This window comes from Cucumis sativus, chromosome 3 (assembly GCF_000004075.3).
Source record: "Cucumis sativus cultivar 9930 chromosome 3, Cucumber_9930_V3, whole genome shotgun sequence".
In the NCBI taxonomy this organism is placed as follows: Eukaryota; Viridiplantae; Streptophyta; class Magnoliopsida; order Cucurbitales; family Cucurbitaceae; genus Cucumis; species Cucumis sativus.
The window spans coordinates 39961513-39977990 of NC_026657.2; the positions used below are offsets into that span (position 1 = coordinate 39961513).

The window sequence follows — 16478 nt, forward strand, 5'->3', positions numbered from 1 at the left end:
GTATGACCTTTACTTTGACCAACAATCAAATTAATATACCAATTTTTAATTTTGAAAATAAAAAGTTAGGCAATTATTATTATTATTATTGTTATTTTATAATATGTAAAGATAGCAAAATAAAAGTTCAAATTTCAAATAGGAACTAAAAAATATGTCTAGATTTGTATCTTTCACCTTGTGAATTGTTAAACTTAAAAGAAAATAAAATTTTCAAAACTGCTTTTATGTGATGGACTCTGAAATTACATTTCCTCTCATTTTTGTAAGGTAACATTTAAATAAAAAATCAAACGTACATTTATATATTGTAGTGAAAAATCAACAACACTATTCTATGCGAGTAATGACCAATTCCGATAGACTATTTATTAGTTGACACGATTAATATCAACCGTATACATACTAAGGTCGTCGAAATACTATTATTGTATTAGAAAAAGATATATATATTTTTTGAATGAAAGTTCAAAGTAATACAACATTGAAAATTGTGGGAAATGGGGAAGGAAATTGGGTATTATTTGATATGGGGAAGAGAAAAAAACTATACCTAATCCAACAATTTGGTGCTATTCATTTGTTAGTATGTTAAACTCTTCACAAAGGTAACCCATGATATCACCTATTTTGAAAAAACAACACTTCATCTTTTGCTTGAAGAGGCTTTAATTTTTCTTCTATAAAAGCGTCTCCAATTTCTATTCATTTTGTTCTTCACTAAAACCAAAGTTACAAAATTATTTGTGTTGAATTTGTTGTTTGGAATTTGAAAAATGGGAAGATCTCCTTGTTGTGATGAAAATGGTGTGAAAAAAGGGCCATGGACTCCTGAAGAAGATGAGAAGTTGATTGAATTTGTGGCTAAAAATGGCCATGGAAGTTGGAGAAATCTTCCAAAGCTTGCTGGTTTGAATAGGTGTGGAAAAAGTTGTAGGTTGAGATGGACAAATTATCTTAGACCTGATATTAAGAGAGGAAAATTCTCTGAAGAAGAAGAAACATCCATTATTAAGCTTCATTCACTCCTCGGAAATAGGTATTGTTCGATTTTTCTTTCTTTAATCTATGAAAGGCTCGACCACTTGTGATTATTTATTTATTTTGAATTATTTCGATTGAAAATTATGATAATACAATTCATATACCGATTAGGTTGTTATACAAATTAAGCAAAGAGGGTTAAGTTAGAATGAATTTGATCTTTTATTCATATTTATTTGTATGTTCTTTAACTTCTTGCTCTGAAAATTGATTGCAATAGAAGTTTAATCTTTAACTATTCATTACTGTTGTAGGTGGTCGAAAATTGCTAGTCATCTTCCAGGGAGGACAGATAACGAAATTAAGAACTTCTGGAATACCCATTTGAGGAAAAAGCTTCTACAAATGGGAATTGATCCAAACACACACAAGCCAAGAACAGACCTAAATCATTTTCTCAACCTTTCTCAATTGTTTAATAATGGGATACCAAATCCTCTAACTAGTGATCATCTCAAGTTGCAAGCAGAAATAGCCAAACTGCAATTACTACAAAATCTTTGCCAACTTCTAAACCCAACCACTGCTATTCCTACCACCATTAACAGTAATGGATTTCAAAACCCTAACCCTAGCCAATTTCAAGCTGGTTCTTCAACCGGTTTTGCGTCGGTATCGGGTTTCGAAGATGGGGACAAGATCAATAAAGCTAATAAATTGGAAGAAATGGGAAGTTTTGATTATGTTATTCAACCTGAGAATTATTATCAACTTCCTCCATTGATTTTAGAATCTCCTGATGGTTCAACTTCAAATGTTAACCAAATCGAGAGTATTGAAACAAATCCACTGTGTTTCTCCACCAATTCAAACTCACCTACTCCATCCTCTTCTATCTTTGATAGTTTGGAGTCTTTGATGAATGATGATGAAGCAAGTGGGTCATACTGGAAGAATATTCTACAGTAAGTATCATATATATCACCCAACCACATACTTAACTTCTGTTAAATCAATATTAATAAACTCAAAAGAACAAACCCAATATAGGGTTATGACAAATCATTTAGTTTATATATGTTGTGAATTTTTTTTATAAAAAAAGTCTAAATTTGGTTCAGATTATATTTTGTGTAACTTTTTCTATTCATTATTTAGCATTTTCAAATGTGGGTTTTAGAAAGAAAAAAAAAAGCTTTAGACTTTAAGGGTGGGTGGCTTAAAGATGAATTAGAATAATTTATTTGAAACCTAAACAATTTAAGTATAATAATTATTTGTATTATTCTTTGATTGGAATACATAGTTTCTCTCTCTTAAATATCTTTGTTTCTCTAACTTTTATTTATCCTTACCATTTTTTTCTTTTGCAGATCAACAATTTGATATATATATATATATATATATATATATATATATCTCACAAAGCTTTCAAACAATGGAGAGTTTTATTTATATACACAAAGTGGGCATCTCATGGTTTGATTTGAAGGATTGTTATTGAGTGGATTGTTAATTCTTATATATTCTTTTTCTCAAAACCCCTTTGTTCTTTTTAATTATAATATAGTGTTCATATAAATTGAAATCAATATGTAATATGTCCAAACAAATATCCAAATTTCCACGTTGGATATGTTTAATTCAATTAGGGTTATATAGGATTAGGATTTATATGTAATTAGTTCATTGTATTAAATCTTTATGTTTATTTTGTTTTATTTGTATACAGTATCATCATGATCATAATAATACTTAAGTTTTTTCTGTTTATTTATTTATTCTTTAATTCTTCATCAAACTCATTTTCTAATCGACACCAATTTCCGATAAATGAATTCCCATCATCCCAAACAGAAAATACTTAGGAAAAGAAACATATTATTTAATCGTAAACTACAATGTTAATTAATGAATCATGTGATGAAGAGACGAATAAAAGATTAAATTATTAGTTATTGTAACGACAGAGATTTACTTACCGAAGAAAATTAGAATGAAAATGAATTTGTGTGTTGACCTTTGACATTGGATTGGAAGTCATAGTTGGCTTTGAAAATATTATATCAAGGCAGCAACCCCATTGTTATAAAATTATTTAACTTATGTGTTTAGTAAGTTACATATCAATAATAAAAATATCATTGAATTGTTCGTCGTAATTTAAACAAATTAAATCTTTGAAATATATCATTGCTAATATCGATTTTGAGGTTATGTCATATATAGCAATAAAATATATCAACATTGACTACTATGTTTGTTACAATATCATGCACTATTTTTTTCTTCATCCTTTCTCTCTTTGTTACTATACTTAATTACCATGAGAGACATTGATGAAAGTTGGTTGATTATATTGATAATGAAGACTGGCATGTATGTTTGATGGATATATTATAATGATTGAGGGATTATATATGGTAGTGTTTAATTAGGAAACAAAGTCAAAGAATTAGTTAGTAAAATGTTGGGTTCTATTAGGTAAAAGAAGAAGTGATTTGCGTTTAAGACAAGTCATTGACACACTATCATCTTATAATCTATTATTCTACGTTCTAGAAAACCTATTCTTTACCAACCTATAGCTAACTCTCTCTTTATCTTTCTTTCAATTTATTTGCTAAATTCATGAATATATTCCGTTGGTCATATTTATTTTAAATATATGATGATAATAATTAAGTTAGTATTCATTTTGTTTCAATCCTACTTTTGGAATATGATCAAAATGTTTTTTTTTTCCTCTTAGAAAGACGTTATTGGTCAATTATTTAAAAGTTGTTTATTTCATATAGATAAATAAATAAGAGGTAACTACACGACAACAGTAAGAACAACTCATTGATTAAATGATATAATGAGTGATGAAAAAGAAGTGAATTATCCAATCCTATTCTTTTGATTTAGATGGAAAGTTTTGAACATGCATTACCATATGAATACAAAGGATATATACATTAGTGAATAAATTGTATCTTTACATTGATGATCACAGAAATAGATTTTGATTGGCTAATTTTTAACACAACATATACCGTAAATACCTCTCTTTCAAACTCAAGGAGTTAGAGTAGCGGTTAACTTGAGTTTGTGAAGTATTTGATCGGGCCAAAATGATTGAGTGACAACTTTTGTAATGATATTTATTTGTTAATAGTATAGAGGGATTGTAAGAGAAGAGTATTGCTCTCATGAAATGATGACAAACAAAATGAGTCGATTATAATCTTGGGTCTGAGACGTTACAAATGGTATTAGAGAGAAACCAATACTAGCAGTACGTAAGATGTGGTTTTACAAATGAACCAAGTGGAAGCTTTGGTGTGTAATGACCCAAATTTATGAGAAGAACATAAATGAACCGATGTCACATATGAATGGAAAGGGATCATGAGTACTTGAAACCATGGTCAAGAAAGGCTTAAAAGAACTGAAAGTTACTACTTATACCAATAATAATGTGCATTTTTCTTTTTAGTCAATCAAGCATAGAAACTCTAAAGTGTTAAGTGAGTTTAGCTTGGAGCAATCATATGCTGGGGGATCTCTTAGAGGTTTTCCTAAGATGCAGGTGAGTGCGGACAAACCATATGCTGAACGAATCCGTGTTGGTTTATGCAAAGGACTTTTACTCTTAGATCAAGTCTTTATGGTAAGCAAAGATGATGTTGTCAAATCATAGAAGAGTGTCGAGACCATTAGTTGTCGAATCCATACTTCAATCCTAGCTAGCCTGGGGTATGTAGCATTAATAGAATATACTGGTTTGAGAAATCTGGATCACACTATGGACTGTCGTCATAATGAAGTATAGTACATAATAGTAGATTGTTGAGGAACAATAACCCATATTAGCAAGTGAAAATGTGAAGCAACGTTTCTTTCTTACCTCGACAAGAAACGAGAGAATCACCTAAGTTAAAATATTAACATGAACACAAAAGACAGAAAACATATTTTAACCATATTTCTTATAAACAAGAGGTAAATTTAAAAAGTACTCTTTTGTATTTTATTATATACCAAGAGAGAGAGAAGAATAAATAAGTAGAGCTGTATGGGCATCCCCTAGGGCATGTGGGAACTATTGTCATCTTCTAAAGATGAGGGTTAAATTTTGTCATTCTTTTCAGGATAACACCACATTTGATTCAATCTTTTTTCAAAGTTCATACGTTGAGAAGTAGTGTATTAAATTACATTATTACATTATATATCTATTTAAACTTTAAATTTTGATTGTTACCAAATTCATTTCAATGCATACATAATTTTCAAATGCAAAGTCTAAATAATTTTGATCAAAACCTGTTCTGCTTCTTTGAAAATCAAGTATGATTCTTCTCTTCATTTTTCTTTTTGGTTTCTTTCAAACTGTTTGTACCTGTTGAATATGAGAAATGAAGGAATCCTACTAGTCAGTAATCAAGAGTTTCGGATTCGAGTAGCTATAAAAGTGGTTTTGTATTCATCAAATAAGTAGATGACCCTTGACTTTCGAGAGAATAGCATAACTTAGAAAAATTTAAGGGTGCCAAACCAAAATTCTCAAGTATTATTCTATATTCTTTTGGCAAGTTGTAGCAGAATATGTATACTTTTTTTCTTTTTAGGAAAACCAACTATTTCTGTCTAAAGCTATACCATTCTAAAACTAAAACTGATGGAAGGAATTAGTAATGAGACATTAGAGAATTTGTTGATATGGGACCTGCCATGTTTCCTCCTGCGTCTAAGATCGAGCAGTCTCCCTCATCAAAGTAATCTGATTTAGCATTGAATAAAAGCATAATGACAGACATACAATTGCGAATCCATATAATTTATACACAAACATTAGATGTTTGGTTAATGCTCCAATAAAGAAAATATGACGGCTAGAAAATAAATTAGAGTTTTTATCTTAGTTAGGTTTTGTTCAAAATCTATTTTAGTTGTAATAGACCTTAATAAAACTTTTAATGAGTGATTTTGTAGCGTGGACACATCCGCTGCACCATGACCAGAATTAAGCTAAAATTGAGTACTATTTTATATATTTTTTAAGTATAATTATAATTGATGATCAATATAGAAATAATAATTAAGGATATAACAACATTTAAAAAACTTGCAAATATAGCAAAACTATTGTCGATAGGCTTGTATATCGCTGATATATTTGTATGATCTAGACCAATATTTACAACATGTTTTGTCGGTGATACACTTTTGTCATTGATAGAATTTGACAAATTTTGCTACATTTGCAATTTTTTGAAAATATTGTTATCTACTTAATTATTTTGTATCGGCTAAATTTGCAACCATCCCATATTTTAATTTGACATTTCAAAATTAATACAAAAAATAAATAATGTGAAGGAGCACGTGTCTCCTGACCCGTACAGACATACAATTTAGTTTTAACTTATTCATCCTAGACAAAGACAATCCCTAGTAGAATTAGGACGTGGTCAAGTATTTAAGAGTCTGTCCGATAATTTTTTTGTTTCCGTTTCTCATTCTTTATTTTTCTTTTTTTAGAACAAAAAACATGACTATATTTTCTATTTCTTAAAAGAAAATCATAAACTTGTTTCATAATTATTTATTGTTTTCGTTTTTTTTCTAACCTTTTTGCCTTTTTAGTTTAAATATAATTTAATTATTTTTAAAATAAAAATATATATAGTTCAAAATTGAAAATTAAATTAACATATAATTATGAAAATTTAAGAAAAAGAAAAGTAAAAACAAACCATAAAGATATTAAACGTATATATGTATGTGTGTGAAAGATTAATAAAGGAGAAAACATATTTCTATAAAGGAGAAAACAAATTAAGAAATATTAAACATATAAAATTAATAAAAGAAGAAAAATATAAATTAAAAAAATATTAAACATGTAAATATGAAAATTAAATGCACGAAAGAAAAGAACAAAACAAGTTAAAAAATATAAGAATAAATAAAATCATCAAAGTTGGGAATTGAACCATCACTTTTCAGCCAAATAGAAGCATCTTTTTACCATAGAGATTTAAAAACATTGTGAAAATAGAATCAAACAAAATGGAAATAGATTTTTGCATGTTTCTTAAATTTTAGAAACCAGAAAAGGGAATGACTATCAAATCCATCTGTTTCTTGAAAGAAAGAAAAGAGAGAAACAGGGGCCCTAAACTTCCATAGTTTACTGATTCATCATCAGCTGCTAGAATTGGGTATTGAACTTGAAATGCTTCCATTTGGTCCTCTGCAGTATTATGAACAAAGTGAATCAACCTTTTATTTCATTCAGTAGAAGAAAACAAAGTACCATAGAATGATCGTCTAAGAGACGTTAAAACTAAAAGACTGCCATCAATAGTGCTAATGTCCTTCAGTATATATGTCGTTTGTCTGTGTGCCATCCGTTCCATTCTCCTCAACAAACTCATCCACCCACTTATGTTTACCGTCTGCCATTCATTATATTCTGGGAAGTGGGAATTAAGTTTGGCATAGGTTCATACAACATCCTTCAACGAATATATCTATAATATCAATATCAAACTTCAATGAACCAAAAAGGGAATATATTTCCAAACAGATCAGGTTCTTGTTCAAAACCTCCATTGTTGGCTATAGATGGCATGTTTACCATGTGTTCTAATGTGGTCACCTACATAGAGAAAATGCACTTAGAACAGGAATATTTAGTATTGCAAGTTCCACAATGCACAGAAATGGCATAAATCTTATCAATAACGTCAACAAGGCACTGATCTGACCAGTGGAATGGATGAAAAGCGAAGATATAACTTCATATTCCTACCTCCTTCAACGCCCGTGACTTTCGTCGAATCGAGAAATTGATGAATACTACTCCTATCTGGATCTGCACAGACAGCCCAATACGCTTCTCATCATCTGCTAAACCATCCTACAACTTTGGCGTATCACAGACACAAATCAAATAATTATCCGGCGACACAACAAACGGTATCCTCGATTAACGTTCCCCTGGAGGCAAGAAAATTAATTGCAATGTACAATCGATTTATTTAGAGTACAAATTTTCTCTGTCAGCATAGCTGTTAGAAGAAAGCAACAAATAACACTAACACGGGATTGTCAGCTGAACAATAACATCATAGCAGTGTTCCAAGTTTTTACATACTTCTAAAATAATCTACAGCCAAAAAAAGCTTGCAAAGTTTTGTTCGAACAACTTAACATCACACTAGTTTGTTTCATCAACAGACGACAGAACATCATTTAAGGGTATGAAAACTAGATCTTTTACTTAATGATATTTTACACCACAGAACTTGGAGGTAATACGACAATAATACTTAAGAGCATGGGCCAATACAAGAACCAAATGTCAAAGATTGCCAAGCCACGTTTATTGGAAGTATTCATTATGATCAAAGGAACTATAGTGTTACACTAACATGATGCAACATAACATAATTATTAAACCCCACCAGTTACAGAGACTTTTAGAGATTCCTATTTCATCATCAAGTCTTTCTGTCCTATATTTGTTCATCATCTTATTGGGTCTTACCGTATTAATGAACCATGAAAGCTTTTGTATTTAATTCTTTTATTGGCAATTTTATTTGATGATAAACCAAAATGAACTCGAAAAGAGCTTGAGAAAATTACACACATATATATTAGCCAACAATGGCACATGCCATGCAAGAAACAATTCTGACAGTCAACTCACCTAGAAGTTCAAATTTTGTCTCCATTTCTTTTCATTTCAAACCTCATTTCCTTCCAATAATTTGCATAAACTAACATTTTTAGTTTATAAGTTTTGATTTGGTTTTATTGTAACAAAGCATTAATAAACTTGAGGTGGAATAACGATGGTTAATAGACTTGATTTTCAAGAATTCCAAAACTATTACCAATCGGGACCTTAGTTTTTTTTCCAGGTAAAGACAACAAAAATGAATCAAGGTGGGAAAGTACTTAAAATCTAATTTTATTGAACTTTAGCAGAGTACTTCAGAAATATCTGTCTCAGAGAAGCAACTGATAGACTGAAGAAAGTATCAACAATCAATGTCATGCGGTTTTTTTTTCTTGCAAATTTGAGGTAAAAGCAAACAGAGGAACCGCCTTATTTGTTCTTCACCATATTATGAACTTAGAAACTATTAACTAATTTCTAATCTTGAATAAAAGAAGAACATTCTTCTTTTAGCAAACTCAATTGGATTAGAATCTAAGTCAATGAAAAATAAATGGAAATACTAATGGGAAGTATTGTTCAACCTCCACCATCCCCATTACCGATGCAAGTAAGCATCACAACCTTTCTAGAATCATTTTCACAATTATGAACTTGCCTTTTGTCGAAGGCAATGGGGTCTGAAGCATCATGTTCAAACCAAGCTTTGACGAGCTCTCTGTCATTCCTCCGCATTATATCAGATAGGAAATCCGTTACAATTTTCTCATATCCTGGCATCTTCGCAAACCCAGGAAAGTAATTGATATCAACTATGAGATAACGGTTCTTGTTTCTTGAATCCCGCATCATATCGAAATTGAAGAGGTTAAGCTTCAACGCATGTCTCAATCCTTTGGCTATATCGGTGACGAAGCTCAACGGCGGCATCTCGGTGTCGTCTAACTGCATCATTTGATAATACTTTTCATCAACTCTCTCATGGTTCGTCAAATTCGATACCTGAGAGAACGATTGCAAATCCTCGACGCTTTCTAATGTATCCTCAGAAATGTCTGGAAGTGACTTTCTCTTGACGCATTTCACGTGATTTCCAGCTACATAGACCTTGAAAATAACTCCACCGTGGTTGACAAACTCTTGCAATACAAGAGGAGGTTTAAGCTTGTTCAAACCGTCGTGATTAAACACAAGCGCCATTTTATGCGATTTAGCACTTCCATCAGCTACCACAGGCTTTGCAATGACCGGAAACTTCAACGTCTCCCAAGCACGCCGATCAGAAAGATCCTCCTTATCGTAAATCACAATCTGCTCCGGAATCCCAAACGATTCGTCGTGATTATTCTCAATCTTCAACTCGGATACCACCTGAAGCATAGAAATCCTGTTGTGAAGCCTCTCAATGGCGTCGAGTGAGTCCAAAATCACCACATTAGGGTTAATAGTCCTAAAATTCTCGAGTTGCTTCCTCCAATCCGCAGTATAGAGCTTGTGGAGAACACAATCAAAGGCTCCTTGATCAACAAGCGGCTTGTCCATATCGATCCGTACGAAATCGATACCTTTGGATTCAGCAAGCCTGAGCAAGGAATCTCGTATGAAACTCCGTCGCTTCTTGGGCAAAAGTGCATAGCCGATGCAGAATCTCCGTCCGATTTCCGCCATTGACAAGAAGAAGAAGAAGAAATAGAAAATGAGAAAAACATCAAACAATCATAAGAACAGGAAGAAGGAGAAGAAGGAGAAACCTAAAGAGAAGTTAATGGTTGTAGAATTTTGTAATATAGCGTTTTTGAATGGATGAAATTGGAATTGGAAGAACCGAAACAGAGAGAAAGAAAAGACAGAGGAATTCGGGAAAGAAGAAGAGAAAGGAAACGGTATATATAGTGTGGATAAAAAAAGAAGGTTTGATAGAATCACCCGCCATTGAAGGAATGGTGAAATGACATTATGTACACGTGGCATATTCTTTTTTCTGATATGCGGATTAGCGTCATAATAACAATTAATTGGATATTATTATTATTATTATATATGAAAAAACAAAAAATCCATTTGTGTATTTAGTAATTACATTTATAAAGTCTTTTTTTTTCCTTAACATAATTCTACATTTAACCTTGGCATGATACCAACACTAAATTTAGGAAAATTACTATACACAACAAAAAGGAAAATAGTGAAATAATTGACTATGTACTCAAGAAATGTATTAATCAACCCACTTCACTTTATGTTCCTTTCTATTTTCTATTTCTACGTTTTCATTAATATTTTTATTATGTTATAAAAAATATACAAAATATAAAAAATGAACAATAAAATGGTGCTATAAATGTTTACTTATATGAAAACAATAAAAATATGTATTTACTAATTTAAATAAATATTGTATCTAAACTAATATTTTTGACAAAATTTTCGTAAAATTAAAACTACCATATCGTCATTTGACATTTGTATTTGTAATACCACATTTATTGATTTTTTTTTAGAATAGTACTACGTTTATTAGTTTAATATTTATTAATTTCGGGGATTTTATGTAACATTCTCATAAAATTTTGTTGTATTTTGTAAATATTTTCAATAACTTTACAATAAGAAAAACGTAGAATTACAAAAAAAAGAAAAAAAAATTTAATAATCATCTCCATCTACCACAAAAAGGATATGAGCAATAAACTTGTTGTAGGGTCTTTTTCCAATAATAAAGCTCCAAAAGTACTTTTGTTGTCTTCTCGAACACAACATTCATTGTTTTAGTAAAGTCTATAGATCTTTATTGAGTCATGTTCACCGATATATAATTTAATTAATAATTCTTATGATACACCATAGTTAATCAATACTTGAACGAATAGCCATAAAGAAAATTGAAAGTACTAATAATTTTAAAACTAATATCTTAATCCTTGTAGTGTAACATTTATATAAATATCAAATTACATACGTTGATAAGTAATATATAGATTAAATAATACTTATTAAACCATTCACAAAATAATATAGACTAAGTATTGAAGAGAGATGTGTTTAGATTTCAATAATTATATCATGCATGCAATTATTGTAACGTACAGTTGTAAAGATAGCACAAAGTTTCGTTGATTACGCACGTAAAAATCTTGGAGTCAAGTGATTAATACGAGAGATAACATACACAACGTCAAAGGACAAATAAATTAAAGTTGTATTGTCTAATCATACACATGAGTCTATGCTCTCAAGTTGTGATCGTCATATTTGTCCCTTGAGCACTTCCCACTATTTAATTAGAAATAGAATAGAGACGAAAATGAATGGTCCATCTTTTTTTCCCATAAGAAACACATTCATTATTATTATTTATTTCCTAAATGTTCATATAAATTATGAGAATATAATTAGAATTTATTTATCAAACATTTACTTTAAAATTACATGAACTAAAATATATGAAGTTTTATAAAATAAAAAAAGATGTCATTTTAACCTACTTTTATAGATAAAGAAAAAAAGAAAAAAAAATATTGGGAAAATGAACTTTCTAGCATCCTTTTTTCTTTTTAGAAGAGACATTATTTTTAGCATTTCTTTATATCTATATGAATTATTCTCCCCTTTCTATGTCTCTAACATTATCCGAATATTGGCCATTTTTCATTCTCACCACAAATTTGTTTTTTCTAAAAAAAGAAAAATCATTTACGTAACTTTTTCTTTCACAATTTAATTCTCTATACATCCAATTAATCTTCCGAATATATACATACATACATATATATTATTTTAGTTAAAACTTAGATAGGTAATATAAAAATATTCTTATGAACTCATCCACATCGCTATAAATTTTAAAATATTTCTAAGTTTCTTTTTTCTTTTGTTGTTTTAAGGGTGTCAATTGCTTTTTTTTTAATGAAAGGGACAATATTGTTGCATGTATATATACATACATACATATATATAGACAAATACATTTTTATTTTGTCCTTTTTGATTATTTAATTAATGGATTAATGGATAAAAGTTATCCTTATAAAATAGCATATGAGAATATCCAATACATTAATTTGATTAGGTATATGTAATCTTTGGAAGCAAACTTTTTCTATTTTTAATGTTTCATATTTTATGGTATATTGCAAAATAAGTAATATTGTATATATATATATACAGTGATATGTATATGTTATTTGATTCGTTAATAGAAAATATAAGTAATTTTCTACGTGATTGAAAAAATTATTTAACAAACACAAATTGTTGTTTCAAAGAGAATACAAACTATTTTAATCGATATATCGTTACATATATATAAAAAAGGTTCATATTTAAAATTCTAAAGTATGTATATATTCTTTTTTTATTTATTTAAAGAATACAGTTATTTATAAAAGAAAAAGTAATATATAAAGAAAAAGTTGTAATTTAGCCATAATAATGCTATACCCAAAAGAAATTATGTATCGATTTAATTTTCAAAATTTTTTTGTAATCTTCAGAGTTAAAAAAAAGTTATATATACAAGATATATTTTTACGATCACTCTACTACTATGTTATTAGTTTAAATAAGAAAATGAATAGTAAAAACTTCATTCAAAAACAATTTTAATCAAATATCTTTTTGCTTGAAAACATTTAAGCTTTGGGTAGCCTACTTTGATTTCCCCCTTTCTTTTATACTTAGGTCCTTTTTCTTTTTTACCATAATTAGTGTTTGAATTAATAACTAATTACTATTTTTGTTATTGAAAATTAGAATATTATGTTAATCTTAGAAAGAATATGATTGAATCAATAACCCTTATCCATTAATCAACTATATGTATATATATGATTAGAAAGAGAGAAGAGCAAGAAAGAACATTAAAATGGGTTGACCTAATTTTTTTTTTGAGTGTTCACAGGATAAGGATTTATCAAAAGTGGCAAATAATATATTATGATAAAGACTCATTTTATATATACAAATAAATCATTGGGATTTATATAATATAGTTAGTGGAAAACCTTTTCTTTTTTATAAACTATTAGATAAGATCGCTGTTTTTAATTAATTAATGAATGGATTCCATTCTCATACACAACCTATAAATGTTATTAATTTGGATTAAAATTAGAGTAAATATATTGAATTTAATTTAGTTAGATTTGAAGGGTCTAAATATCTATTTGTTAATTAGAATTTTATTTTCTTTTTTTCTATGTTATAATTAGGTAAAATTATATACACTCATTACTCAACACCATATATTTTGATATAAAATATGAAGTTAAAATAACATATTTATAAATATATTTTAAAGTGAAGGAGACTTTAGTAAAGAGGTTGTCTCTTTCATGATGAACACTTAATAATTTAAAACAAGAATGGGATAATGGTAGTCAATTTATCTAACCACCAAATAAATATAAATGGAGAGATTTTTATAACTTTTTTTTTTATAGGAAATTCTTTTATTTCTTTTAACTTGATCAATCCCATGTGTTATGGTTGACTATATACTTCAAATGCTTTTCCAACTCCAAACACACACCACACACAAATGATAATATAATAAATAAAGTTGGGACTATCTTTAGAGGAATGTTTGATCGTTAGTGATGCGATATGTGATTGTAGAGTCAAATTGTTGGGGGGTTTAACTATATCATATGATTGATCTTAAAGGAATGGCGTTCGTTGTTGATGACATTAAGGGTTTTGGCTAAGATTTGTATGGAGTTTTTTTTCTTCATGCAAACTCAACGTTGTTATAACGTTTTAGTACAATCTCTTGCTAAAGTAATGTATGATAGAGATATGTTTGAATCTCCTTATCCTTTATCGACTCACATAATTATGCCGCTCTTCATTATTCTATTGTTTCTTAAATATATAATAATAACAAACAACTATATTACGTACACGTTTTTTTTAAATGGTTTTTTACGAGCCATCAATGTAATAATTAATTATCTTTTGGAAATTTTTGTTTGCCTATTAGACAAGTCATAAAATTTTAACAACAATTAAGTATGATCACACAATCACACTTTAGATGTTATAGTTAAGAATATAACTCTAACTTAAATTTAGATAAAATTGATAACTTATCCTTTAATTTCAAATAGCTCTTAAATCCAAGCTTTGAGATCTCTCTCTTCATTTGGGCTGGTCATTAAACCCAACTAAAACACTCACTAAAATAGGCCCAATGGGCCATTTTCTTTTAGGAAAAAAAAAAGAGGAAGTTTTAGCCAACGTGACGTCAGCATGACATGCTAAGATTTGAATGTATTATTTTGATTTTTCAACCTTAATTTATTCATTAGGTTTTTACCATCTTCATATTGAATTTTAATGAACACCAACACAATGTAGATTTAGTGTGTTGGGAGGTAGGAGGATAGGCAAGGCAAGACGGGAAATCGAGTTGAAAACATAAGAAAAGTTTATTTATGCAAAACGAATCCTGAACTATTAGACATCTTTAATTTAAGATAATGTCTTGTCAGTCATATAATCAGGTTAGATTACAATTAATTTTTTTTTATGATTAACAATAATAGTTTGAATTTGAAATTTTATTAATGTTGTTTGAATTTTAATATAAAATTATTTGATGATCTCCTAGTTTAAAAGAAATAATATCTCTACATATTTTGAATTTTCTAATTAGATGGAATCTCCTTATTATATTCATATTACAATTTGCACATTAATTGTTTGAAGCTTATGATCTTAAATTCTACAAATTTCAATAAATGATAAACTTGTCAAATTTTGTGAGTTCTATAGAATAATTGTAGAATGGTCCCTTTGAATTTATTTAGTAGCTCCATTACTATATCATTATTGCTTTTGTTTCCATAATTATGTAATGTGTTAAATACTTTAAATGTCCAAACTTTGGAATCAATTTTATTACAAGTCCACAGTACCATAAATAATTGGCCCAAATCTCAAAGATATTTCCATGCATATCACCAACTTCAAAATGCCCCAATAACTTATAGTATTAATGATTTTGTTTTATTTTCTTGTCAATATTTTCTCCAAAGCAACACTAATGTCTTTGTTTGGCATTTCAAAGGCCATCTTCACCTTCTATTATTCCTTGCCTTCAAATAAATTGGAAGAAGAAAATATAATTTAAAATAAAACAAAATTAGGGAATATTCTAAAAAAAAATTAAGGCACAATTGAAAAAAATTGCTCACCTTTTCCATGTTTGAAATTTTTTCGATTTTCAACTACGAAACGTAGGGCAACAAATCGAACATTATAGACTAATAACTTAGGGATGATTTCGACTAATAAAGAAAAAAAAAACACTTAGTATTTTATTTCTATTAAAGCTATTTTAAATAAGATTATAAATTTATCATTTCAAAATTTTACTAAAATAACTTATTTTTAAAACTAAACACGAAAACACTTAAAACAAAATTTGAGAAAATATGGTTTTAAACAAAATTACATATATAAATCTTTATAGAAAAATCAACAACATTTAAATTTGAACTTATTTAAAAGAAAATTTATTATCGAGAAACGTTTTTTCATAGATAATTCAAACATTTTTTTTTCATAAACAATCCAATTATACTCTTAGTTACCCTCTAACATATAAAATCAAATAAAACAAACACAAATTTAAAACATTTATAAAATTTAATTTAGTTATTACTTGATCTAAATCAAATGTAAGTAGTTGGAATTATGAATTTAAATCAAATGTAAGCAGTTGGAATTATGAATTTAATATAATGAATGGTTAAATCAATAACATACCTTAAAATTTTAAACATTTTATCTTTAATTAATAAAATTTAGA

At 28.6% G+C, this 16478-nt stretch overlaps 2 protein-coding genes across 2 annotated transcripts; one reads left to right on the plus strand and one right to left on the minus strand.

Moving 5' to 3' along the window:
• The first annotated feature begins 713 nt into the window (after positions 1 to 713).
• Positions 714 to 2222, plus strand: LOC101219065 (transcription factor MYB41). The gene is made up of 2 exons (XM_004136349.3): positions 714 to 1039; positions 1299 to 2222. The coding sequence occupies exons 1-2, from the start codon at positions 777 to 779 to the stop codon at positions 1951 to 1953; spliced, it is 918 nt and encodes a 305-aa protein (XP_004136397.3). The 5' UTR covers positions 714 to 776; the 3' UTR covers positions 1954 to 2222.
• Positions 2223 to 7236: 5014 nt separating this feature from the next.
• LOC101211396 (inositol-tetrakisphosphate 1-kinase 1) lies at positions 7237 to 10532 on the minus strand. Its single transcript, XM_031883381.1, has 2 exons — positions 7790 to 10532; positions 7237 to 7636 (listed from the first exon to the last, which is right to left on the minus strand). The coding sequence occupies exon 1, from the start codon at positions 10331 to 10333 to the stop codon at positions 9245 to 9247; it is 1089 nt and encodes a 362-aa protein (XP_031739241.1). The 5' UTR covers positions 10334 to 10532; the 3' UTR covers positions 7237 to 7636; positions 7790 to 9244.
• Between the last annotated feature and the right edge of the window lie 5946 nt (positions 10533 to 16478).

Excerpts from the sequence above, each read along its gene's own strand:
- LOC101219065 (XM_004136349.3), top strand. The coding sequence starts at position 777 with ATGGGAAGATCTCCTTGTTGTGATGAAAATGGTGTGAAAAAAGGGCCA. Across the intron at positions 1,040-1,298 it reads CATTCACTCCTCGGAAATAG|GTGGTCGAAAATTGCTAGTC; the intron begins GTATTGTTCGAT and ends TTACTGTTGTAG.
- LOC101211396 (XM_031883381.1), bottom strand. The coding sequence starts at position 10,333 with ATGGCGGAAATCGGACGGAGATTCTGCATCGGCTATGCACTTTTGCCC.